This window comes from Podarcis liolepis, assembly GCF_965112155.1.
Source record: "Podarcis liolepis genome assembly, chromosome: 4".
Classification (NCBI taxonomy): Eukaryota; Metazoa; Chordata; class Lepidosauria; order Squamata; family Lacertidae; genus Podarcis; species Podarcis liolepis.
This window is the reverse complement of record NC_139558.1, coordinates 28115836-28141817: the sequence shown is the minus strand read 5'-3', so window position 1 is coordinate 28141817 and position 25982 is coordinate 28115836. Positions and strand designations below refer to the sequence as shown.

Below are 25982 nucleotides of genomic sequence, written 5' to 3'. Positions count from 1 at the left end.
ATTTCTCCTGCACTCCTTTCTATACAAGATATAATAACAAAACTCAAAGAACCTTGAATGGGTACAGTGAATCAATAAAATAATTATATTGCAATTATGTTCTGACCTTGGTTTCCTTCACCCTTCCCAAGATCTCGTTTTCACGGGATTAATTATAAAATGCTCTTCTCTCTCTTTGTATTTTTTACTAGATGTTTTCTAAATACATTAATTGCATGTTACTTTGCCCTGGTTATAAAATGAGGGCTTTTATAACTCCCAAAGATGATTGAATTGTCTGATGGATTTTGAAATTATATTTTTCTCATTAATACTCCAATTAAAGCTCTATGCCAGTTGCCAAAGGGGACTATGGTAATAAATTTAAGAAGCTGATTTTTTGATATTATTTTTTAAAATGCATGTTATATCTGCTTTTTTATATTAATGCATTAGTATTGTTTTCTAACATAGTTGTCATGTTTTCAAGTTTTACATCTGGTTTCTAGGGCACTTTTGAATGAATCTACCCCTGTTCTCTTCCCCACTGCTTCCATGCATACCTTGTTTGCACCTGGAACATAACAGCTGAACAAGGAAATGTTACATTTATTTGACTGAAGGTTCTCACGCAGTTGGCATTATATACAGTGGTACCTCAGGTTACATAGGCTTCAGGTTACATACGCTTCAGGTTACAGACTCCCCTAACCCAGAAATAGTGCTTCAGGTTAAGAACTTTGCTTCAGGATGAGAACAGAAATCGTGCTCCAGCGGCGTGGCGGCAGCAGGAGGCCCCATTAGCTAAAGTGGTGCTTCAGGTTAAGAACAGTTTCAGGTTAAGAACAGACCTCCAGAACGAATTAAGTACTTAACCCGAGGTACCACTGTAATGAGCTGTATTGGAAGTGTTGTTAGTTATAGTGAAGTCATTGCTGTGCCATTCTTATGTGACTAATGTATTTTGGTTCAGATTGCACTGTATCACACTGCTAAATGATTTTAGCATATGCCACCTTCAGTAAACAACTCTGAGACACTTTGTCCACTCTACATTTCAGATCCATGTGTTTCAGTATCAAAATGCTGCTGACCTGAAACAGTGGGGCGCAGTGAACTTACAAATTATTTAAAAGTGCATTAGAAGCTTATAACTAGCAGGTGGTTTAGGTGAATTTTCTTGGTGAGTCTTAAAAGACTGGTTATTGTCTATACTGTGGTTCACGTTTAATTGTACGTATTAGAACAAACAGCTGGTGGTGCTTTATACATTATGTACATAACATCCCAACTGATACTATTCCTGATAGCTTTCGAAAAGGAAGGTTTCTGTCTCTACCTCTCTGATTCTCTGTCTTAAAATGTATACATAACACTTATGCTTTTTAAAAAAAATTAAGTATTTTTAAATTTTGTGTTCACAGTTCTTTGTAGCTTCAGATCCTGCAGTGAAAACAGATCGGTTGTGGCACGACAAATACACATTGCGGAAGTCCATGATTCCTTCTTTTATTACAATGGATCACTCAAGAAAGGTATGAAGGAAAAGGACTTTCCCCCTTATTTCTAGATTGACTTTTTCAGCTATTAATAACAGACATACAAGTGCAGAGGGGACCATTCTTTGTACTTTAGACATAAGTATGGCTCCAGACAGGGGCACAGTGAATCAGAATTCATACAAATAGACCTTAGCACTCAGTCAATCATGTTATTTGTATAATGTACTGCTTTTCCAAAGTTAAAAACCATGATCACTGTGGCTTGCTGTATAAAAAATTACGTACAGACATGACAAAAGTAATCATAACAATGAATAAAACATCAGAAAGTACAGAATTAAGGCGCTGTGGGTTAAACCACAGAGCCTAGGACTTGCTGATCAGAAGGTCGGCGGTTCGAATCCCCGCGACGGGGTGAGCTCCCGTTGTTCAGTCCCTGCTCCTGCCACCCTAGCAGTTCAAAAGCACGTCAAAGTGCAAGTAGATAAATAGGTACCACTCCAGCGGGAAGGTAAAGGGCGTTTCCGTGTGCTGCTCTGGTTCGCCAGAAGCGGTTTAGTCATGCTGGCCACATGACCCGGAAGCTGTACACTGGCTCCCTTGGCCAGTAAAGCAAGATGAGTGCCGCAACCCCAGAGTTGGCCACAACTGGACCTAAGGGTCAGGGGTCCCTTTACCTTTATCTTACATTTCCACCTAAACCATAAGAAGATCCAAAATAAAGATACAAAAAATTAATATAAATAATAATAACAGCAACACACCTCCACAACAAAGCCACCTAGACGATAAAGCAGCCCAAAAGTCTCTTCAGCAGCTTCAGCTTTTGTAGCTGGAGTCCGTCAGGGCCCCACCCTCCTAGGCCAGGTGGAAAAAATCCTGCAAGGCCAGGAGCAGGTCTTCCCAGGACTCGCACCCATGTATCATTTCTTATGGTAAATTATCAGATCATCCTAATGATCTCTGTGTTGGCAAGAAACTAACCCTTAAACTGAGCTGAATGTTCCTGACTGTTGCTGACTTTGCTGTGGGCCTCCTTCATGGCTGCCTTTAACACTAGTGGGCCGATATGATAGGTGCTTCTCCTCACCTGTGATTTCCATCAGAATATTTAAAATATATCTCTCAGTCTAGAAAACACAGTTGGAATGCACAGCAGTTCTTCTGAATATGATTTGTTTTAATATCTGCCTTGGTTTGGTTTTTACATGCTGGTGAAAGCGAGCAGGGATAGCCTAGCCATGGTGATCCCACGAACCTCCCAGCTGGATGACCATAGTACGTGGGGTTGTCCTTAAAGATGACATGCAGAACTCAGCTGCTGGAATATGGATGAGTGCAACCAGAGTTGTTCATGTTTATGCCTATCTTGAGAGATCTGCATTGGCTGCTTGTTCAGTTCTGAGCTAAGTTTAAGGTGCTGGTGCTTATCTTGGAACAGCCCTAAATGGCTTGGAACCCATATACCGTGGATGCTTGGGTTGCGAACGTGATCCGTGTGGGAAGCACGTTCGCAACCTGCAGCACTGCGTCTGCACACGCGCAGGTTGTGTTTTGGTGTTTCTGCGCATGCGCAAAGCACCGAAACCCAGAAGTAACCCGTTCCGGTACTTGTGGGTTCGGCGCGATGCGCATCCCGAAACTGCGCAACCTGAAGCATCTGTAACCTGAGGTATGACTGTAACTGAAACAGCACCTCTTCCCATACTAGCCTATCTGTGGCTTAAGATCTCCTGCAGTGGCCATGCACCAAGTATCCTCTTCATAAGAGGCATATTGCACTCCCACAAAAGAGGAGCCTTTTCTGTAATGGTGCCTTGACTTTGGAATGCCCTTTGGACGCCAACAGGACAAGCTTTTCAGCTTGCTCAGGCATTCTAGATTCAGGTGATTTTTGGACTTTTGTCCTCTTCTGCTTTTTAGGGTCTCTCCCCCCACCTCCAGGTTTTCAATTCACTTTTTGTAAGTTTGCATTATGTTTATTTGTTGGGTGTAAATTGTATTTATACATTGTGTGAACTTCAGTCACAACTGCCCTTGAATCTTTTGATGAAGGACTGTTGAGAAATAAAAATAGTGTGCTATTTATTTATGCTGACTTTGTAAGTGAAATATACTTGCTGAAAATGTACTGTTTCTCTTTATAAAACCTTTAAAAAATAACTTCTGAAGATGCCTTGCATTTATATTTAGGTTCTCCTAATAGGAAAATCCATAAACTTCTTGCATCAGGTTTGTCATGACCAAAGTCCATCATCAAAGACGATAGCTGTGGCCAAATCTGCAGAATCTCCAAAAGATGGTATGAAATTAGAATAAGAGTATTGTATCATTATGCACTTTGAGTGTCACATAACAGAATACCTGCTTTGTTTGTACACATCACTCTAGAAGAACCACATTAGCCTTGTTTCTGACCTTGTTGATTTTGCAAATAATCTCTGCCTGAAACTATACAAAGTTCAAATGTGGGGGCTTTGTGGGGTGGGGTCTTTGGCCAATGCATTGAGTAAACACTATCTTTGCGGTCTACATGGTATCTGTGAAAGAACCTTTAGTATTCCTGCCAACTTGGATGGCAACCCTTGGATAATTGTAGGATGTATGTAGGAAGTGCAGCCCTTATGGGAGAAAGAGTGATACCTGTTTGTAAAACCCCAATATTGCATCGTACCACCTTTGAGGGGAGCTGTTTTTTGCACTTCTGGTATTGTACATCTACATGCAGGATGATTCCATGTGGGCATATGAAGTTGTTAGTACAAATGACCACTTCCCCATTGCATTGTGACTGTTACCGTTAAAATATAATCATGTGATGACTCCTACTGGGCAATTCAGTTTGATTCCATCTCTTCCTAACTTCTTATTTACATTTAATTGTTTAATTTGCACCAAAGCATTTATAAGAAATGTGGCATTTGATAAGCACTACTTGGCCAGAACTTTGTGTCCATACTTTGATTATACCTTGCTTCTAAATGCAGCCACATGATTTATAATGTTCTGGTGTAGTGGTAGGTCGGTCTTATTGTTCAGACGTTGCTTGTTAGTTCAAGAAAGTCTTTGAGATAAGCTGCTAAGAATAGAATTTTTATTTGTCCAATAAACATCTTCAGTACTTGATGAAAAATGTAAGCATTTATTAAAACGAATCGTGTATTTTAAAAAGTCAGCTGCTCTTGCAACATTCCTTCAGGTTTCCTTTGTGGTGTCTAGTTTTTTAAAAAAAGAAAATAATAATTTTGTGTTTACATTTTTACCAATTTAAGCTGCAATCCACACCCTCACCTGAAGTAAGTCCCACTGAAATCAATGGGGCTTTTCTGTAGACTGGTATAGGACGGCACGGGTAATAACTATTGCCTCAGTTCAGCTGTAGTCATGCTTTGCTGCTTGCAACAAATGGCTCCGGATGGAGATGTGCAGTTCCATGTAGTCCAATGAGATCTGCTCTTTCGCATCTACATCTGCTTGGGCAGATACCCCTTTAGCTAGCTTTAAGAAATAGTGAGTTATATAATGAATTGAGAGTGCATAGATCTTAATATTCCATTAGGTGGACGTTTTCTAGCCTTAATTACATTAATTTAGTAGCTTTTAAAAGCGAGCTTGATAAAAAGAGAGTAATGTTTTTCACAAAGATAATGACTAATTTTGCTTTGTTGTGGTCACCTTCTTAGGCTGCAATCTTTTGTAAACTTCCCTGGAAGCAAACCCCTTTGAGCACAGTGGCACTTACTTGTGGCTGGATTATGCTGCACATCTAGTCCATCTCTTTGTTCTTGGCTTCCTCCTATGGTTTGTTTGAAGAGAAGCAAACCATGAGTGCTGGTTTGCATGTAATGCTAAACCACTGCTGTGGTTTGTATCCTTCCAGCTTGGCAAAAGGAAGAGCTGGGTGGGCACGATCTGAGAAGGGTGCACTAGCATTAGTATTGCAAAGCCATCTCTAAAATGTTTCTTACAGTTTAAGAATATGTGAAGTAGTTACTGTAGTTTCTGTGTTGATAGAATATTTTATTTCAGAAGATAACGCATTCTGAAAATTCTGCGTTTAGGACCCTATAAAATTCAGATGTATCCTATCCCTTCCCATTCCCTAGCAAGCCATGGTATTGCTGAACTAATGTGTAGAAACTCAAGTCAATTAGGTGTTTTCAGAGGTGAAATTTAGTAATTGTACTCTGTTCTCATTTAATAAATATATATATATTAAAAGAGTACCTATCTGCAGTCTCGGTAACCATTTTCTTCTTGTAACAGCTGCTGAAATGTTCACGGATTTGGAAAACGCATTTCAGGGAAAAATAGATGCTGCATATTTTGAGACTAGCAAATACTTGCTAGATGTTCTCAATAAAAAGTACAATTTACTGGAGCACATGCAGGCCATGAGGCGCTACTTACTTCTCGGTCAAGGAGATTTTATCAGGCACTTAATGGACTTGCTTAAGTAAGTGAATGTGGATTGTAATGTTATTGAATTTAAATGTTTGTACTGGAAGAGAAGATTGATTGAAATCTAAAATAGGGTTTTGTTAAGCCTCTGGTCCAACAATAAAACTTATGATTAAAATACAAATGTACTTTATTGCTTCTATTAATATGTTCAGTGTTGTGTTATGCTTCTTTAGGTTCAGTATATAGTATTAACAAAGCAATTCTTTAGCTTTTATATTGGGTTGTATTTGGTTCTTTCAGGTTCTAAGTGGAACAGAATTGCCAGATGTTGAAAAACACTGCTCTTCCACAAATAAATGGTATTGCTAGTGTTGTGTCCAACAAAGCCATTCCAATGGGACTTACGCCCCCCTCTCCTCTCCCTGCACCCCCAAATCTGCTCTGGGTGGTTAGGGTTTGGGGGTGCATGGGGGAGGGGTTGGGGAAGTTCCATTGCACAAGCAGAACTCCTTGCACTAATGGGATAGCTGTTGGGTGCAACCTATAATCTTGAATTCTACATATGATATTGGGCTGGTTCACATGTCACATTGAGCCACAGTGAGAAACAAACCATGGCTTGCCATGAGTGAGCAGTATCCTGTTGTACGTTGCTCAATTCTTCCTGTTAAACAATTGACGGTTTTTGACTGAGGACTTCTTGACTGTTAAGGAGCGGTTAAGTAGTACGCAACAACACCCTTATTATTCGCTATAAGCCATGGCTTATTTCTACTTAGTTTACCGTGACATATGAACCAGTTCATTAAATGTATAATCTGTTTTTAAACCATGTCCATGCTTAATGGCTCCAAATTTAATGACTGTAAACATTATGCAGCAAGACTTTTACACACACATACATGAGGGTGGAGAACAGGTGTAATCTATTACTTGACTTCCTTAGCCCCAGACATTGTTGGCAGCATATTGAAACTTTTGAAGGACTGGGAGGGGTTCTGCTCTTATCTCCTTCTCCCATTTCCCTTTCTATTGTGTCCTATCTTATTTAGGATTACCATCATTTTTATAACAGCACAAATCCTTTCAGTATTTCAATGTGCAGGCGACTAAGTACACCCAAGGGAGATAGCTCAGTCAGTAGAGCATTAGACTCTTAATATCAGGGTTGTGGGTTTGAGCCCCACATTGGGGAAAACTTTTCTGCAATCCATCTCTACAGTTCTACGATTGCTGGAAATAGTTTTGCTCTTTGCAGAGCAGTCATTCTAGTTTTTGTGTTCATTGTGTATGAGCATGGCAACAGCATGTCTGACTTGCATCTTCTATGTGCCTGACCTCCCATCTATTGGTTGAACGTGTGCATAGTGTTCAGCTCCAGTTGCATTTTTAGAGTCTTGTGTGCATACGTTTAATTGATGTTGTGTCACAGTTGCGGTGTCCCTCCCCAACCCCACAAACAACAGCTACAGAGTTTATCTGTAGAATAGGCTAAGGCCGATGAAGGGCAGGGCTCAAGACTACCAGTAGGTATCTCATTTTGTATGTGCTGGCCTGTTTGTTGGAGAGGTAATGGGTTGCGCCCACTGTTCTGGAGAAACAGTAGCGAAGCCGTAGACTTGTAACTTAAAGTTGGTACTTTGCATTACCGTACAACCCCCAACCTTCAGCTTTTCCAGTTCTCTTTGTCTCATTCCACTTAGAGGCTAATCTAGAAGTACTAGGGACCTAAATTCAGATTTGCTTGGGCTTTAACTATTCAGTAGCCGCTGCCACTGAATAACATTCTGATCAGCAGAAAGTGAAGACTGACCTTTGATGAACGTATCAAAATATATTCATCTTAAATGTGCACTTAAATCTACAGCTTTTAAACTTAGATCCTGTATTTAACATCAAACCCCCACATCTGCCTCCCTTGGTGCCAGTATTTTTTAAAAGCATATTGGGCTTTCCCTTAGGATGGGGTTTTTAAAGTATAAAGGCAGGCTTCCTGCATGTCGTCGCATTCCTTTCCCCCACCATAATGCTGATTTTTCATTACAAAAGAGTCCATTTACTTGCCAGACATCAAAGAGATGTCTGTTTGTCCAAGAGCTGAATTGATGTAGCATCTCTGCACTAAAGTGCAGCAGCATAATGATGAGACGTGAAATCAGTACGCTTTGGTGCGTCAAGCAGCGAAGGGGCATGTTTTAGTGCAAAGAAATATCTTTTGACGTGGAATTTTAAATTTACTGTTTCAAGTTTATCGAGAACATTAGCTTAGAACCCTCCATTTTCTTTGGTGATAGAATTTAAACTGAAATGCCCAAGCTACTTGTTAGAATTTGTAGAGATTCTGCTTTCATTTTATTACTCTTTTAAAATGCTTTTAGAACTTAGGGTTGTTGACCAAATCTTGACATTGTTACTGCAGTTTTTGGCCTAAACAGTGGCTGTTTCTCAGATATGCAAACAGAGGCGGTTGTTCTGAAACTAAAGCCATTTTCCTATCAATGCTCCCTCAAGCTTAACCTTCTTCTTTCCCCACCCCAAATTTAGTTATCAACATTTGCACAAAACCCTGTCAGCTTGATTATGGGAAGTTCTTTAAACCTATTTTTTAAAAAAATTAAATAAAATTGGTTGCCTCCTATCGAAAAGGATATTACTGAATAGAAAAGCCATGATGGACTTGAGTACAGTGGTACCTTGGTTCCCAAATTTAATCCATTCTGTGAGTCCGTTTGACTCCCGAAATCATTCAGAAACCAAGGCGCGGCTTCCAATTGGCTGCAGGAACTTCCTGCACTCATTTGGAAGCCATGGAAGCCGGGTCAGATGTTCAGCATCTGAAAAACGTTTGCAAACCGGAACACTCACTTCTGGGTTTGCAGCGTCTGGAAGCTGATTTGTTCGGGAGCCAAGCCGTTTGACTACCAAGGTACCACTGTACTGCTGAGTTGAGTGAGTTGTGACATTGCAGCCTGGCGAGGAGTCCTCCAGAATTGCTCGTAAGTCTAACAACCCACCTCTTACGAATCTGAAAAACATAGGAACATACGACTTAGGAAGATGCTTTATATACCATGTCAGACCATGTGTCCATCTAGCTCAGTGTTGCCTACATGGACTGGCAGTGTCTCTCCAGGGTTTCTGAGAGGGGGCATTCCCATCCCTGCCCGGAATGCTGAGGATTGAATCTGAAAAGGCCAGTGCTCCAGCAATGAGCAGCTGCCCATGCCCTGAAAAGTTGTGTGAATTGACTCTGTTTGAGAAGGTTGCTAAGGGGTGTGCAGCTATAGCTGAAATGTCATACTGGTCCCTGTCTCATAGGAACACAGGTATATCGTGCAGGGTCATTTTTGTGTCTGGAAATCCTCAGCTTAAATACTCATAATTACACACACACACACACACAAAACATTTGATAGCTCACTGTTTGGAAAGGATAATCTGTTCACTATTGTGTGGGCTCAAAATATATTGCATAGTTAGTCCATTGCGCCTGCAGCTAGATGACAACTGGGCTATTATGTAAATTGTGTATCTATCTTTCCATTTATCTCCCTTTTATTATTTTAGGCCAGAGCTTGCGAGACCAGCTACCACTTTGTATCAGCATAATCTGACAGGAATCCTGGAAACAGCTGTCAGGGCAACAAATGCACAGTTTGATAACCCTGAGATCCTCAAACGCCTGGATGTCAGACTTTTGGAGGTACTTTAAAACAGCAACAACAACAACAAAAAACCACTTTAGCATTTTACGAGAATATTGGTTTGTTTTAATTTTTTTTTTTTATTGCTAAAATGGCATCTGAGGTCAGCATTGGAAAATAGCATTGCCTTGTCTTGCACGCAAAATCTGATTTTCTCACCTGTCAGTGTAGTTCTTAACTATTATTTCTCTGAAAAGGAGCTTTGGTTTTTGTATTATTTATTTGTTTGTTTTGTTTGTGGCATTTGAGTGCCGCTTCACATTGCAAGGCTTTCTGTGCGGTTTACAATGGTAAACTGCACAGTTTGGTAAACTGCAATGGTAAATGTGCTCTTTTGTCAGTTATAGATAGAGTACACTTATAGCTATGTGTGTTTTATAAAAATTAAGGCTACAGTCCAGTTGTATTTCATTTCATTTATTTATTTATTTTAAATCATTTTTTTAACTCTGCTCTTCAACTGAAAAAGGCTCCCAGAACCACTTACAAATGTCTGTGATAAGACTGTTCCTGCCCTCAGGCTTACAATCTAAAAGACATGACACAAAAGGAAAGGGGGCTGTGTTGGGGAAGGGAAAAAGCAAACTCAGGCACTTTATCTTTGTTACAGAGTGACTAGGTAGAATGGAAAGATTTCAAGAAGAGAAGGAGTCAGGCGTCGCTCATTAAGAAAGCAGATGAAGAGGCCCTGCCGTTCCCTATCCGTCCCTTGCCCATAGCCTGATGGAATAGCTGCTGATGGCAGTTGAGGAAGGAGCTTGGATGTAGCCCCTCTTTCATTAAAACTGATGGAGAGGCAGTTTGTGCTCATCTCTTTCCATCTGTAGCCTGGTGGAATGTCTGCTGATCAATATAGGTTCAGCATACCTAAGCCACCTTATTTCAGGGGTCGGAAGTGTGCTTAACTCTAGATTGTGGTTATAGTGCTACTGAACTTACCCTGATGTGGTCCTTTTAAGGATGTGCTGAGGAGTTGTACTATTCCACTTAGTACAGTGGTACCTCGGGGTACAGATGCTTCAGGTTAAAGACGTTTCAGGTTACAGACTCCGCTAACCCAGAAATAGTACCTCGGGTTAAGAACTTTGCTTCAGGATGAGAATAGAAATCGCGTGGCGGCAGTGGGAGGCCCCATTAGCTAAAGTGGTACCTCACGTTAAGAACAGCTTCAGGTTAAGAACGGACCTCCAGAACGAATTAAGTTCTTAACCCGAGGTACCACTGCACTAGGGAGGACATGGTTCTCTCATGTTTATATGTGCTTCTCCCTGCTGACCTGGATATACAATGACAACACAGTCGTACCTCGGTTTAAGAACAGCCCTGTTTATGAACTATTCGGTTTACAAACTCTGCAAAACCAGAAATAGTGTCCTGGTTTGAGAACTTTACCTCAGTCTAAGAACAAAATCCGCACGGTGGAAGGGCACCGGCGGCGGGAGGCCTCATTAGGGAAAGCGTGCCTCGGTTTAAGAACGGTTTCTGTTTAAGAACAGACTTCCGGAATGGATTAAGTTCGTAAACTGAGGTACCACTGTTCCTAGAAAGGGTTTCTAAGGGACCTCCCATACCCTGTGTGCTGATAAACATGGTATCTCCCAATTTCAGACTTGCATTCTGTGCCCAATAAGAAAGTATGGGGAGGGGGGAATCCCTCCCGTCCATTTTTGATTGAGTAAAGTAAAACAGGTTCATTCCTAACAGCTAAATAACTATTGGAAAACAGCTAAATAACAATATATGTGATTTGGTTAAATGCTGATAATTCTTTTTAAGGTGTCTCCCGGTGATACTGGTTGGGATGTTTTCAGCTTAGACTATCATGTCGACGGACCGATTGCAACAGTAAGGATATATGTGTATTTCTATTTCTCTAGCTCTATATCTATCTCAGTTTGTCAATTTTCACCCCCACCCCCACTTACTTCACTTAAATACTTTGTTACTAAAATAGCCTTTGTACTCTTAGCATTGCATGATTAAAGAGACTGCTTGCTATCTTGGATGTACCCATTGTATTAAGAGTACAGCCAAACTCTCAATTTTCCTAAATTATTAATGAGTGTTAAAATGCTACATTTTAAGACTTTCATTATTTGAAATAAATAATTCATTTGTTCTGTCGGAGATTTTTAGAAAGTACTTAATAAATGGATTTTCATTTTCATCCATTATTCTGAAACTGTAGCAACTAATTTGGGATAATTTGCAAGAACTGTGAGATGTATTTTAGGGGAACCTATTTGTACTCTTTAAATAAAATCTGATGTGTAGTATTCATTAAAACAGATGAGAAAATAGCAGCACTATTGTTCAGAATGCTTTTACTATATGTAAAGAATAGCATTGCTTTCTGAACAAGGTGTCAGAAGTGAGAGTTTGACCAGCAAGGTATGTATAGTTTAGTGAAAGGAAGATAATATCTCACTTTCCTAATTTGTTAATCCATTTTTTCATTCTCTGATTTTCCTCTGTAGATTGTAAGTAGTTGCAGGGCTGTGTAACCAATTTCTTTATATTTAGGATATTGTTAACTGTTTGATATCTTCTTTTTTTAAACAAAAAAACAGCAATCCATCTTTGGTAAAGAAGAAAAATGTGGTGGAAGGCATTCCTAACATCCGTAAAGCTGTTGTATATAAAATAGCAAGCTTTAATACAACTATATAAAAATAGAATTTGAACCTGTAAATAGAATGTAGACCTGTAGTTTGAATTTTGGGCCTGCCTGTAACCTTAGCCATGGACTGATTGATTGGACCTGGGCAAGTTATACTCTCAGCCATAATTTTCCATGCATTTTTGGTAAGCCATTAAGAAAATTCCGAATACTAGGTTTCAATACATAAGAGTTTGTGCCAGTTAGGATAATGGGATGTCCCCTTGATCCTTGGTGCTGTGTAGCTCCTAGCTTCTCCTGTGTAGTCAGGTGAGGGGAGGAAATTTAGTGGTTCTTGCTTTCTGTTCCAAAATTAATTCAATGCCCAGTTGATCAGATCTGAAATACCTCCCTAATTTTAACATGTCCTTTCTTTTTAATTTCCTGTGTTTTCAGAGGGAAAAGATATCGTAGATGAGGCAGTGACATTCACAAGGAGGAGTGTTGCATTTCAGTATTTTTTTAAGCATTGCTATTTTAGGGCAGCAAGGATCAAGCAAAAGGAGGATCTAGTTGTACTTGAGCTTGATCCCGACAGCTGCATCTCAGCCACCTGCCATATTCTTCCGTCAGTGACCCCATGGCCAGGTTCAGTTTTTAAACCTGAGTTATTTCTAGACAAGGAGGGGAGAGATTTAATGGCTCTCTTCCTCACCTTCTCTCCATCTGGTTGGAATGAGACCTGGGGCTGTCATACAATGGCTGCCCTGTGTGAGTCTAAGGACAGTGGCAGCAGGTGTGGTCTGTCCGTGTACCCATTGTCTGTGTGTACGATGAACGGGAGTCCCCTGTGCACGTAGACTCCAACATGTGTAGGCAGAGTTGGGTTGACATTGTGCAAATGGAAGTGTTTCTTCTTCTATTTTTGCATTTTTATCTCACCTTTCCTCCAAGAAGCTCAAAGTGGCATACAAGGTTCTCCATATCCCTACTTTATGCTCACATCAACCTGGTGTAGGTTGTCAGTGTTTGTAAAAAAGAAGAAGAAAGGGTTCTGACCTCCCTTTGTTGCCTCAGCCTGGTCCTCGGACCCTTGGCGGCATAAAAGAGTCCACGAGAAAAGTATCCTCGCAGAGTACTTTCTGCTTTTATTCTTAAGACTTTCTGCAAAAGCGACTGGCCAACTGTACACACATCAACACTACTAGCTTTCACTAACCAACCCAACCAACAAACTAACATTTCTCACTCTATATATACACCACCCGGTGCAGGCCACTGACTCATGCTGACCCAGCTTTTTTTTAAGCATTAAAGAAACAGCAGCCAATTTTTAGCCGTGACTGGCCTAAGGTCACTCAGTGAGCTTCATGACAGAGTGGTGGATTCGAAGCTTCATCTCCCAGGTCCTAGTCTAACACTCTTACCACCACACCACACAGGCTTTAAATGCTGCACAGATAATTTAACTAGTAATATTAGAGACTGAACCTGGAACACCTTTTTTCTGCCTCTGTATTTGTCTTGTCACCTTGGTTCACACAGAAGTCCTTGTATGCCAGTATGGACTTCCCGTGACTTTTGATGGACTGGGCCTTGCTTAAATCTTGTTGTAAATCTCTTGACTCTACCTCAAGTGTCAGTTGGTTGCTCTGCGAAGCTATCCAGAGACCCTGGAAGCAAGTAAAGCAGCAGTATTAAAGGCACTTAACACACTTTAAATCTCTGTGTTGATCATATTTGCAGGTGTTCACCCGTGAGTGCATGAGCCACTATCTGAGGGTGTTCAACTTCCTGTGGAGGGCAAAACGGATGGAATACATTCTCACAGACATATGGAAAGGACATATGTGTAATGCAAAGCTTCTGAAAAATATGCCAGGTAAGGGAGCAACCAACCCTATTACGGCAAAATTACACAAACAATTGTTTTCAGACCAAGCCTCCTTTATAGGTTGCTTTGTATGAGAGAGAAATTTATTCGTACTGCTGAAGTCTCTCCAAATTTCAGAAGGTTTCCTGCAAGGGCAGATGTTATGTTTTTTTACGATGGTTTGTTTTAAGTTAACAATAACTTGATTTCGGGCAGATGTTATGTTTTTTTAGGGTGCTTTGTTTTAAGTTAACAATAACTTGATTTCTATGGTTTTTTGTAATCCTGGTAATAAAACTGCCAGATTGCACACAAATAGGACAGGGACTTTTGCTCCAGGCACCTAAAAAGTTGATGGTTCTTTGTAAGCCGCTCAGAGGTCTTCATTCGAGTAAGTATATTGCTTTTGGTAAATAAATAGGCAAGGGAGAAAACAAAATGGGATTCGCTTTTTGGGTAAAGAGTTTCCCTCTGGTTACAAGCTCGACGTGTTGGTCACAAGAGAGGTCACCCTCTGCCCACTCTCCTATTTGCTCTCCCTTTTCCCATCACTCCATCCTGGCATCATTCCTTATGTGGTGAGATTAGAGACGTTGCTTTAGCTTTTAGCAGACATTTTCAGAATTCTCTTTTCATCTGGATTGCCATTGTTCCACAAAGAACTTCAGCATCAGCCACTTCAACTTGTGCTGCCTCATACAGATTCCACTTTTGCCTTCGATACATCTAAAATTCCTCTGAGGCTTCTTTCTTCAGCTCAGGATTTGGGATTTGTCCAAATCCAGTGCACAGCCCTAAAGTTTATTACATGGACACACGTAATATTATGTGGAAAGCATAATGTTGATGCAGCAATCACCCCTTTGCCATCGTATGTATCCCATGGCTGCAGTAGGCAGCCAGGTATCAGGTAAGCTGGAGAATCATGGCCAAGGTGCAGTTGGTGGTGCTGAAAAACACCTGCTTGGCACAATGTAATGTTGAAATGGCCCACAAACATTTGGTGGGGTATTGAGGCAAACAAATCTGTGTCTTTTATTCTGTTACTGACTTGTAATTTGACTTCATTTCCTCTGTAGAATGAGAGCAGCTGGTGTGGTAGGGTGTGTAGGGCCACACAATCCTATGCATGTTTACTCAGAAGTTAATCACATTGTATTTCATGGTGTTATTTCCTACTTAATGTGTGTTTTAGGATTGCGACCTGAGTAAAAAAGTTCTGAATTCAAATTTCACCTTGATCATGAACATATCTGAGCTCCTTTCCCTTAATGCAATATGAGGATAGCCATCTAGTCTGTTGCACCACTAAGATACATTGGATGCTTAAATATTCTACTTACTTCATTGCTATATATAATTCTTACTGTGATTGCTGTATATAATTGTTGTTGTGATTGTGGTTAGATAGGTCTCTGGTTTTCTTAGTGGGTCTTCTGAATATGATCAGAAATGTTCAAGCTTCCCCCCTGAGCTTTTCAATATTGTTTTAGGACTCAGTGGACCCTTCAAACTTTTTTCTACAGATCAAAACCCATACATAACTGATATTTTAATGACCACAGCCTTGCCTTTTAATTGATCAGTTTTACAGCAAAATTAGTAGATTACACCAATATAGTATAAAAATAAGAGCCCTTAGTTCAGGGCCTTGTTAGCCTGTTGGGTAAATCCAGCTGTGGTCAAGATAGTCGTACCCATTATCAAGAAAAATTAAATCAAGAGCAGGGTTAGCTACAGATATTCCTGATTCTTCTGGAACCTTTGAATAGACTACCTGAATGGAGCTCACAGTTTGAGAACCTCTGTTCTAGCTGAAAGGCTTCAATAAAGGAGATTAATGACCTACATATAACTCAGGATGCTTTTCAATCCACCTTTCCAATAAATTAAGCAGCAAACTACCTAGTTGTTTGCTCATGGCTCTGGTTGGTGGATCAAAAGTTTTTGTGGTCAGGGGCGAAAGGACACTGCTCCTGAATATCTGCAAATACTCCCTGGTCTATGTGGCCAGGTGCCCATGTCTGTTCAGTGGGCCAGGGGTAGCTCAAAGAGTTGTTGCTTATTTTCAAAGCCACAGGCTCATTTCTTCCCCTTCTTCTCTCTTAGCTTGGCTGCACTCTCTCTGTTTTGTTTTTGAGGCTGCTACTGAGCTGTATACATTCATGGGCTGTAGCAATGTTGTGTGGCTGGAAAATATTATTATGTAGTGAGTATATTTTCTATAATAAAAGAGTTTCAGTGGGGAAGTCTGTTTACTAAGATTTTTTTTAAAACAACAACAGCACAGTTCTGCAGGTTTAATAAGGATGATGAAATTTTTGAAATAGCCTTGAGGGGGCAATAGAGCATTACGGTTCTTTATTGACCAGTGCCTTTTTCAGCTCCAGAACTCTCTTCCAGGCTTGCAGAGTACTGATGTGTGTATTGCCATTTGTGATACTAAACTGAATTAGTCTTTAGACTAAATGGGTTAAGCCCTGCTTTGGCATAGAATTATATGCATTTTCTTGCTTCTGTGAATGGGATTTTATGCACATCACATTCTGGGTTTGTTTGTTTTCTGGGCATTGTTAGTCACTTTGGATTTCCAGTAGGATGGTATACAAATGTTTTAATTAATATATAAATAAGAATCAAACCAGGGAGATGGAAAGTTCTTTGTGAGTGACTGCCAGAACTGAATATGCAGTGGAGACCTGGTAAAACTAGCATTCGTTATCAACTGCAGCTGCTGGCAATCATGCAAGGTTTTGAATCGTGCATGACTCTTTAGGCAAAGATTTTCACATGTTATGTCTAGGAAAAAGAATTCAGTCAAGATATAAAGCGAAGAATGTTAGCAATCCAGAATGCATGCCTGTAGTATGATGCAGCCCACCTGAGGGATACCTTTGACTTTAAAGTGAGTACAAACTAAAAAATAAATTGTTCAAGTATAGAGAGCAAAAATTTCCAAGGAAACCTGGAATGTTTGTTATGACAGACACAAGTGACTAAAATAGCATCTTTAGCCTCTAGTCACTTTCTGGACAGTGCAAGTGTGGAAAACATGGAAGTCCAAATTTTCACCTAGAATTACCTCCCTCCCTCCCGTCTTCCTAGGCTAAAATTCTCTACCCACCTTTCTGGGAGTACGCCCTGTTGAACTCAGCGGGAGAAACATCTAGATAGATACATATGAAATTGTGCAGTAATAAAATAAAATCTAGCATGACATGAAACATGACAAAAAGAAGGGCATTGTAGATATCGGTTGTTCTGGATAATTCCAATGAATTGTTAACTAGAATGATATGTGAGCTAAAGGCTCCTGTGTTACATATCCCTGTAGTTTTGCAAATAATAAACCATTATCAACCAGTGGTCTAAGACTCAAACCTCTAGAGATTTTACAGAGAGTTATTATATGGCAGTCATGAGTTAGGAGTTCTATGGGCTCAATCTCTTGGTTGCATCAGTTGTTATATAAACTAGGCTACAAAGAATACAAACTTCGTTATATAAACTTGGGCTACAAAGGGCAGGTACAGAGAGCTTTTTGGAGGGCAGGGGTCTAGGTGAAATTCTTCTGCTAGGATGAGAAAATGCATCTAATGTCAGAGCCTAGCACTGTTGGGAGGGTTCATTTAAAATGAGAGAATAATACCCAGTCCCAGTGAAAAGTTTTATTTGCAGCAAATTCACTGCAAACTGTTGGCATGGTTGTTAGGAAAAGGTATTTATACATGTGATGCGGCTGCCCTCACTTGACAGACTCCTGGGATGCAATCCTAAATTAATTGGAGAATATATCAAAACAGAAGTCCTTAACTCTTCTCATGTAACGCTTCTTTGTGCATACAGGGAACGTAAACCCCTTAAGAGTCGCTGAAAATTGCTAGAATTTCTATTGTTAGCAGCCAAGAAGGTGATTCCCAGCCAGGCATTTGGAAAGCTAAAACAATCCATTTAGTGAACAATTGGCTCTCTGAAATCAGTAATGGAGAAATGTTTTTACCAGTTAAAAGTTGCAACTTTTATCATTGTTCTTGTTTTATCTGTAATGCGGGGTGTTGTTTTTTATCTGCAGTGTTCACTTTTTAGGCAGTATTGCTCTTTAAGTGGGATCTTTAGCATAACACAAAGAGGAGGTCATGAAACCCCACTGAAGAAGCTGAACACGCTTTTACACTCACTACTTGGTGCTGCTACTGGTTGTTTCTCTTGCACACTTGAGTCCACATACGATTCCTTCCTTCTGGGTTTTGTGTCTGTTTCCTTCTTTCCCATATGCGCTGCAAATGGTACATATGTGTTATCTGAGAGTGCAGGAATATCAAACACGGTAAAGAATGGTTTGGCCTTTCTATGTCACAGGTAGGTTGTGGCACACAGGTGGGTTTGGTAGCATGCTGTGCAAACAGGGAAGCTTTGGCATGGCCTTATCTCCTCTTGAAGCTTGTTCCACACTTGAGTACCCTTGACTGACAGTGCCTTATCTCCTTTCCCCACAAAGTTTGGCCTAAGCATTTTAGTGACTCTCTCCCAAAAGAGAGTTGTAATCTCTGAGGATCATGCACTGGAAAGGCAGGCTCTATCTTCCAATGATGAACATAAATAGCCACTGGAAAGGAAACCACCAAGCAGGACTCCCATTATATGATAGTCACATATCTATGTTAATTCACAGTAGGGTGGATCTGGAGTTAGAATATTGGCCTGGGTCATGCATGAAAACCCCTGTATAACCATGGAGCTATTAGTGGCCTTGGGTAAGAATGTCTGCTATTGATTAAAGAGAAGGCCACTGTCATATTTTATTTGCCTTTTTAACAAACAAGATGGAATGAGACGGAAAGTGCTAGGGTATATAAAGGAGAGACATAAGTAGGGATTCATGTTCGAACTGAAGTAACTCAATGTGATTGTTTTTCAGAACATTATTCTTGGAATTCACCTAAATAGACATTCTGGTTCCACAGCACCTTTTAAAAGAGAGTTGGACCAAAAAACAAACAAACAACAACAACAAACAGGCAAAGGCTGTATAAGAAAAATGATGAAGATCCATCATAACTGAGCTTCAGTTCAGAATTAAGCAATCTGTGTGATACTTCCTTTTCTGTGGCTTTTCCAGCAATCCTCGTTGATCGCAATTCATTTTCTCATAGGCTGTTGTTGCCGTAACCTTCACCGTGGTATCACTAGTCAATTTTCCCAATAGCCGTAGTCACTATTTTGACTGTTACTGTTTGCAGTCCATACTAATAAGCATGCAGACTCAGAATTTAAGCATGTTAACTCAGAAGGAAGCCTTGTGTTTAATGGCTCTAACTCCTATACAGTGGTACCTCAGGTTACATACGCTTCAGGTTACAGACTCCGCTAACCCAGAAATAGTGCTTCAGGTTAAGAACTTTGCTTCAGGGTGAGAACAGAAATCGTGCTCCGGCGGCACGGCAGCAGCAGAAGGCCCCATTAGCTAAAGTGGTGCTTCAGATTAAGAACAGTTTCAGGTTAAGAACGGACCTCCGGAACGAATTAAGTACTTAACCCGAGGTACCACTGTATTAGGATTACCGTATTTTTCGCTCTATAACACGCACCTGACCATAACACGCACGTAATTTTTAGAGGAGGAAAACAAGAAAAAAAATATTCTAAACGAAACAGTGGATGTATGATTTTTGTGGTTCATGCTGTGGCCACAGACATGTGATCTGATGGTGAGTTTGGGGTGACCCAGTGCAAAAATCCTGAGGATCCATGTGGATCCGTGCTTTGTAACCACGTTTTAAGTGGGGAGGGAAGGAAAAGCACTCAAGGGATAAGGAGCACGCGTGGGGTGGGTGGAGAAGCAGCTTTTCTGCGAGCTGAGCAGGGAGGGAAAGAGCACTGTTGCTTTAAAGGTATACTTAAGGTATTTGCCCTGTGCCTGGGGTTTTTTCCATTTAACAGTTTGCAGCCTTTTTCTTCGCTCCTTGTTTTGAGGCAGAATAAATTTGAGCAAGTGAGGAGGACTTGGATTGCAGGGGATTTGCCATTAGCTGTGTAAAAGCTCTCCTCCTTGCAGCCTTCTACTTTGTTTGTACAGGTGGCTACTGGTATCAGGTTCAGTTTGAGTGATAAGCAGCCACCAGCAGCAATAGAATGGAGCACAAAAAAGCAGTAGGGGCACTAGGACCCAGACAATGCTCAAATCTATCCTGCCTGAAAACAGCTGAGAAGTGGGGGGATAGCCTTTTCTTTTACTTCCTGGTTTTCACTGCGCTTGTGGCTCAGAGCTCCAGGTTGGTTTTGGTTTTTTTTTGCTGCTGGTTGCTTAAACTTTATCCTTCCTGATCCAAGCCCTCCTGTCCCTCTGCAGCCTCATTGCTCCATTTAGAGAGCGCTGGGACCTTTGCTAGCTGAGGCTGCAGCAGCTGTTACCGGCTACTTTAAAAGCGCCTGCTGGCTTTGAACTGCCTGCCTTCTCCCGGCTTGCTATGGCTCCCGTCTGTCCCTCCTCGCGTGTAAGCGGCTGCTGCCCGCTTTGCTGGCATGGCTCTTCTTCCCTCCCTCCTCCTCAGCTCCTCCCCCTCCTCCTGGCTGTAAAGCAAGCAAAGCTAGAGCTGTGCAAAGCCCTGCAAGCGGCTCCGCTTTGCTTGACTGACGGCAGCCATGGCTCCGGTCGAGTGCATTCGCTCCGTAACACGCACAGGCATTTTCCCTTACTTTCTAGGAGCAAAAAACTGCATGTTATGGAGTGAAAATTACGGTATATCCCTAGTTTAGAGATCTTGACAGCACGATCCAAACCCAAAATTCATGGGGATGAGAGAGTTTGTGTTCAGCAGATTTGGGGGCTTTCCCATGGGCTATGCTGACCTATGTTCTTCAGCTCAGCTGAGCCATACATACACTGGTATTAAGTCCTTTACCCTGGTTCAGCCAGCAGGGCTTACAGTGATGTAAGTCTCAAAAAGAGTGGGCAATGAGAGATGTGAACCTATTCCAAACCCTGTGATCTGGGACCCAACCCTCATCCAGCAGTATCCCCTTCCAGCCTCCTATTATTACAATTTCTCTGTTAACCAGGAATTATTTGCTCTAGACATTTTCTAATTATTAGGAAATATCCAGTATGAATATTCTAGGGGGAAGACTTTTTATTGCTCTTCATTCCATATATTTTCTGGTTGTTTCTGGCTAGCAGCTGGGAGGTGGGGGGGGGGGGAATTTTCCTCCCACAGATAGTTGCAGGTTATTCTTTCTCGTGTAATTTTTCCTCTGTATAGATCTTGGCAATTTTGCTCCGTATAGATCTTTGTCATCTTGGTATAGTCATTGGTTTGCTTCATTCATTCTGATGCCGTTTGCTCCGATAATCCAAGACAAAATTGGGTAGTGCTGATGTGCTTCAACCAAAATGTTGAGAGAGAAGTCCAGTTTGCCTCTGAGCTTTTGAGACATTTCGGAACAAACAAGAGATATTTTTGTATAATACGTAATCGTACTGTATATGGAATATTTTCATCTGCTCTGCCAGATCACGCGTTCCTTCCCCAGCATACAATTTCATCTATGAGAGACTCTATTTATTAACATTTATACTCACTGTACCATTAGTTAAACATTTTCCTAAGTAATTTTGTATCTTGAAAGTTCCTAGTTTGTCCTTCCAAATCTCTTGTGGCAAGTCAGAGTGGGGGCTTAGGCATCTGATGTTTTATATATGTTGCTGAGAAAAATTAACCTTCTCATAATAAGAGCTCTGTTCAGGCTCCCTTGCTAGTGGACTGCCACCTGTTACAGCAGTGCCAAGCAGACTTTGTTTCCCAGCCACAAAGGTCTTTTGCCTATCTATTCTGTTCCACATTCTAATTCCTTTCTATTACAAATCTTGTTTTGTACCAGATCTCCAGAGTTTTGTCAACCTATACTATTAATTTCATTTTGTTTGATCCTGCATTATATTTTCTGTTAATATGGGGGTGTATTTATTGCAGGCAGAGGCTGTCATGGCTACGCCTCTGGAAAATGCTGAACTTGTGGCCGTAAATATACTGAGATTAAAATGATAGTCCATGTATAGTCTCCTTTCTTTGAGAACCCATTATCAATTTATATACCGTATTTTTTGCTCTATAAGACTCACTTTTTTCCTCCTAAAAAGTAAGGGGAACGTGTGTGCGTCTTATGGAGCGAATGCAGGCTGCACAGCTATCCCAGAAGCCAGAACAGCAAGAGGGATCGCTGCCTTCACTGCGCAGTGATCCCTCTTGTTGTTCTGGCTTCTGAGATTCAGAATATTTTTTTTCTTGTTTTCCTCCTCCAAAAACTAGGTGCGTCTTATGGTCTGGTGCATCTTATAGAGCGAAAAAATACGGTATGCCTTACTCCTTTCAAAGATGGGTGCAGGTAACTGTTGTATTTCAGGTGTGTGTGTGTGTTTTAAAAATATGGCTAGATGAACATTTCCATTCTGAGTTTTAATACACATATTCTTTGAATTTCTTACAGAACTTTCTGGGGTGCTGCATCAGTGTCACGTTCTGGCATCAGAAATGGTCCATTTCATTCATCAAATGCAGTATTACATTACATTTGAGGTACCCTTTAACCATCCATTTTGTTGTTTGTTTGTTTGAAGTTGGAAGAACGTTCTTATTGACATGAGCTTAATTATGTCACAGAGATATAGAGCAGAGAAGTTGCTCTTTAAACAGTCTCTAGGACAAAGTGAATCTCATTGCTGGATGTTTTGTTCCATAGGTGCTTGAATGTTCATGGGATGAACTATGGAACAAAGTTCAGCAGGCTCAAGATTTGGATCACATCATTGCGGCTCATGAAGTTTTCTTAGATACAATTATATCTCGCTGTTTGCTGGACGCTGACTCAAGAGTAAGTCTCATTTACCTATTTATATATAATGTGAACATTATTTCTGTAATTATTTATGCTTTTGAGATTATTTCTGGCAACACGCAATGGAGTTTTATTCGGAGATGAATTCCACTGTGTTCAGTGGGCCTTCGTTGCAAGCAAAAAAAAGTTTGCAGCCCTGGTAAATTTAATCCTTTAGGGGATGTTCTGGGAGAACCTCCGTACTGAAATCAATTTTTCCATGTATCCCTTTGCTCTAGGAGGAGATATTAAATATAACAATCTTTCAGCAGTTTCTTATAGGCTAGCAAATCATAGCTTTTCTTTGAACATTTCATTTTTAGAGGTTTTGTCTTCCTTTTGCAACTTTTTTTGTAGATGCTGCTCAACCAGCTTCGGGCTGTCTTTGATCAGATTCTTGAGTTTCAAAATGCCCAAGATGGCCTGTACCGTGTTGCCTTGGAGGAGTTACAGTTACGGTTGCAGTTTGAAGAAAGAAAGAGAGAGAGAGAACTTGAGGTACAAAGGAGTTTTCAGTGGCATTTTAAGCACAAGAAAGATGTGAACACAACAGGCTGCTTATGTTCAATACCAATTCAGTACCAAAAAATAATCCTTCTAATATCCTCTCCTTTTCTTTGAAAGACTGAGCAAATAGGTCTCTGCATAAAGTATTAATATGAAAAGCAGGTGTGTGCATGTTTACTCAAAAGTAAGTTGCACTATGCTCAATGGGGCTTCTAAGAAAGTACATATGCCTAGATTACACTGTAAATTTAACCCAGATTGGGGTATCTTAGAATCTGCAATGGACAATGGGGTGGAAGCTCAAACCTTAATTTCCCCATTAAAACACAAATTGAATTCTTTTTCATGCTTGGTATGTATTGTTTGTAAGAAGTTTCTTCTGTCTTAACTTCCTGGCTTATAACCGTAAGAGATCACCAAGTAAATTTAAGGTAATGAAACAAAAATTAGCATGTGGCTTCAGATTTATTGTTGTGTACCTGATAATTTCTCCTTTTTTTCTTTTCTTTTTTACAATGTATATTGTTAAGGGTGAATGGGGAGTCAAAGCTTCAGAAGAGGAAGAGGAGACTAAAAGGATTAAAGAATTTCAAGATTCAATACCAAAAATGTGTTCACAGCTGCGACTACTTACCCATTTCTATCAGGTATTTTTTAAAAGAGGAATTTTTAAAATATTGACGTACTGATAGCCGGTATCTGTTTTCTGGTTTAAAGTGCACACTGTTTTAATGTGGCATGCAAGCCTTTCCAGGATTTGGAAGAAGGCAATAACAATAAAAGTTATGTTATGAATACATTAGGGAATGTGACATTTGGCTTCAGTAGATAAAGAACCAGGTGCATAGGGTTTGTCCCAAACATAAAAGTGCCTACGTAAATGATTGCACCCCAGAGTCTGTGTTTATGCTGACCATTGCCACTGTAGGTCGATAACATTTTTATGAAGCATTCTCGCTAGAATAATTTTTGTGGATTCGCTTTGTTAAAAACTGCCCCGTCAAAACTCAAGACAGGAAATTCACTAACTTTTCACCTGCTTTTATAAGGACGGGGCATTGCACAAGCTGCCCATCTCTTGCAGTGGACCAGTTTCTACTTGTTATATATAGTGGAATTTTCAAGGATTGCTATGGAATGGTGACATGCTTCACACCTTTATTCCATTACACACGTTCATTTGTGTGACTTCTTATGAATGCCTAATTTCTCTGTTTTTCTTTCTTTCAGGGCATTGTGCAGCAGTTCTTGGTATTACTGACCACCAGTTCTGATGAAAGTCTTCGATTTCTTAGCTTTAGATTGGATTTCAATGAACATTATAAAGCTAGGGAGCCCAGGCTTAGGGTTTCTTTGGGTACTAGAGGGCGGCGTAATTCACATATATAAATCTCCCTGCAATGAATGTAAACCAGGATCACGGATGTGTTGTTGGTTGTGGCAGTCAACTTGGCATACTAAAACCAAATGGCATGCAATAGGTGTTTGTCATTATCGCAAGCAACCTGTTTTCAGTCATGTGATTGTGCAACACTTGTGCAGAAAGCAACATGGCTTATTTTTTATATTTAATGGTTGAGATTACTAAATGGGTTTAAACTGTTGCAATTTTGCTTTGGTAGTCCATTAATCAACCAACTATATTTTGTTTGTGGCTTTTAAAGCACATTCCACCATCATTGATATTTGTCGTCAGGACATTTTATCCACATGCAGACACACACTTGTTTCCTTTTACACTAAGCAGGGCTGTAATTTTCCATTTCAGTTTAGAAACCACTTTTATTTTAAAACCTGCCATTTTAAGAATCTGGCCAGGTCTATCTTATTTCTTTTTCAGTGTTGTGGTGTATTGACTGTGTGGGGGAAAAAATAGTCACTTAAAATTACACACATTAATGTTTTCAACATTTTCAAAACTGATTTATTTTTCCAGAAATTTTTTAACTGCTTTACAGAAACAAATATTAGAGACATAACAGAAGTCCAACACAACAAATAGTAGAAATGAAGTTAAAACCTCAGTGATCTCCAGTAATGAAACATGTAAATATTGAATAGATGTGAATGAAGTATTTTGTGTTCAAATCTGATGTATTAGAAATTAATTTGGATAATGAAGACTACTTATTTCTCTTTCCTTGCCTATTTTTCCATTGTAAATATTTATATATTGCTGTCCAGATGTTAGGGGGAAACATTTTTGTAAAAAAAAAGAAGTCACTATATATCATCACTCAATTATCCATTTGTTATATTCACAGGTAAAAGCTTAGAAAATAAACACAATTATCTTTCAAACTTTTTTCTGTTTCTTCTAACTGACAAAGTGCCTGATTTAATAAAACTATTACTGAATTATAGGGCCGCTTTTTCTTTAGCTTGTCTCGATACCCATGCAGAATGTCAAGTGTACATTATGAAACAACTGAGACTAGCTTACTACAGATATTTCCTTTTCCCCTTCATCCTGCCAGGCTCCGAGGTGGGGATGGACAGCACCCTCTGGACTAAAACACACTTGCACTGTGCCTCAGAGATGG

At 40.2% G+C, this 25982-nt stretch overlaps 1 protein-coding gene across 1 annotated transcript in view; it reads left to right on the top strand.

The window, feature by feature from the left end:
* TUBGCP3 (tubulin gamma complex component 3) overlaps window positions 1-25740 on the top strand; it is a 56339-nt gene extending 30599 nt beyond the window's left edge. Inside the window, exons 12-22 of the mRNA XM_083501156.1 lie at window positions 1404-1514; window positions 3675-3783; window positions 5748-5937; window positions 9453-9588; window positions 11366-11434; window positions 13935-14070; window positions 22546-22634; window positions 22798-22929; window positions 23290-23430; window positions 23970-24086; window positions 24670-25740. Of these exons, the coding sequence (XP_083357282.1) occupies window positions 1404-1514; window positions 3675-3783; window positions 5748-5937; window positions 9453-9588; window positions 11366-11434; window positions 13935-14070; window positions 22546-22634; window positions 22798-22929; window positions 23290-23430; window positions 23970-24086; window positions 24670-24828 (1389 nt within the window). The 3' untranslated portion in view covers window positions 24829-25740. The remainder of the gene's footprint in view (window positions 1-1403; window positions 1515-3674; window positions 3784-5747; window positions 5938-9452; window positions 9589-11365; window positions 11435-13934; window positions 14071-22545; window positions 22635-22797; window positions 22930-23289; window positions 23431-23969; window positions 24087-24669) is intronic.
* The last annotated feature ends 242 nt before the right edge of the window (window positions 25741-25982 follow it).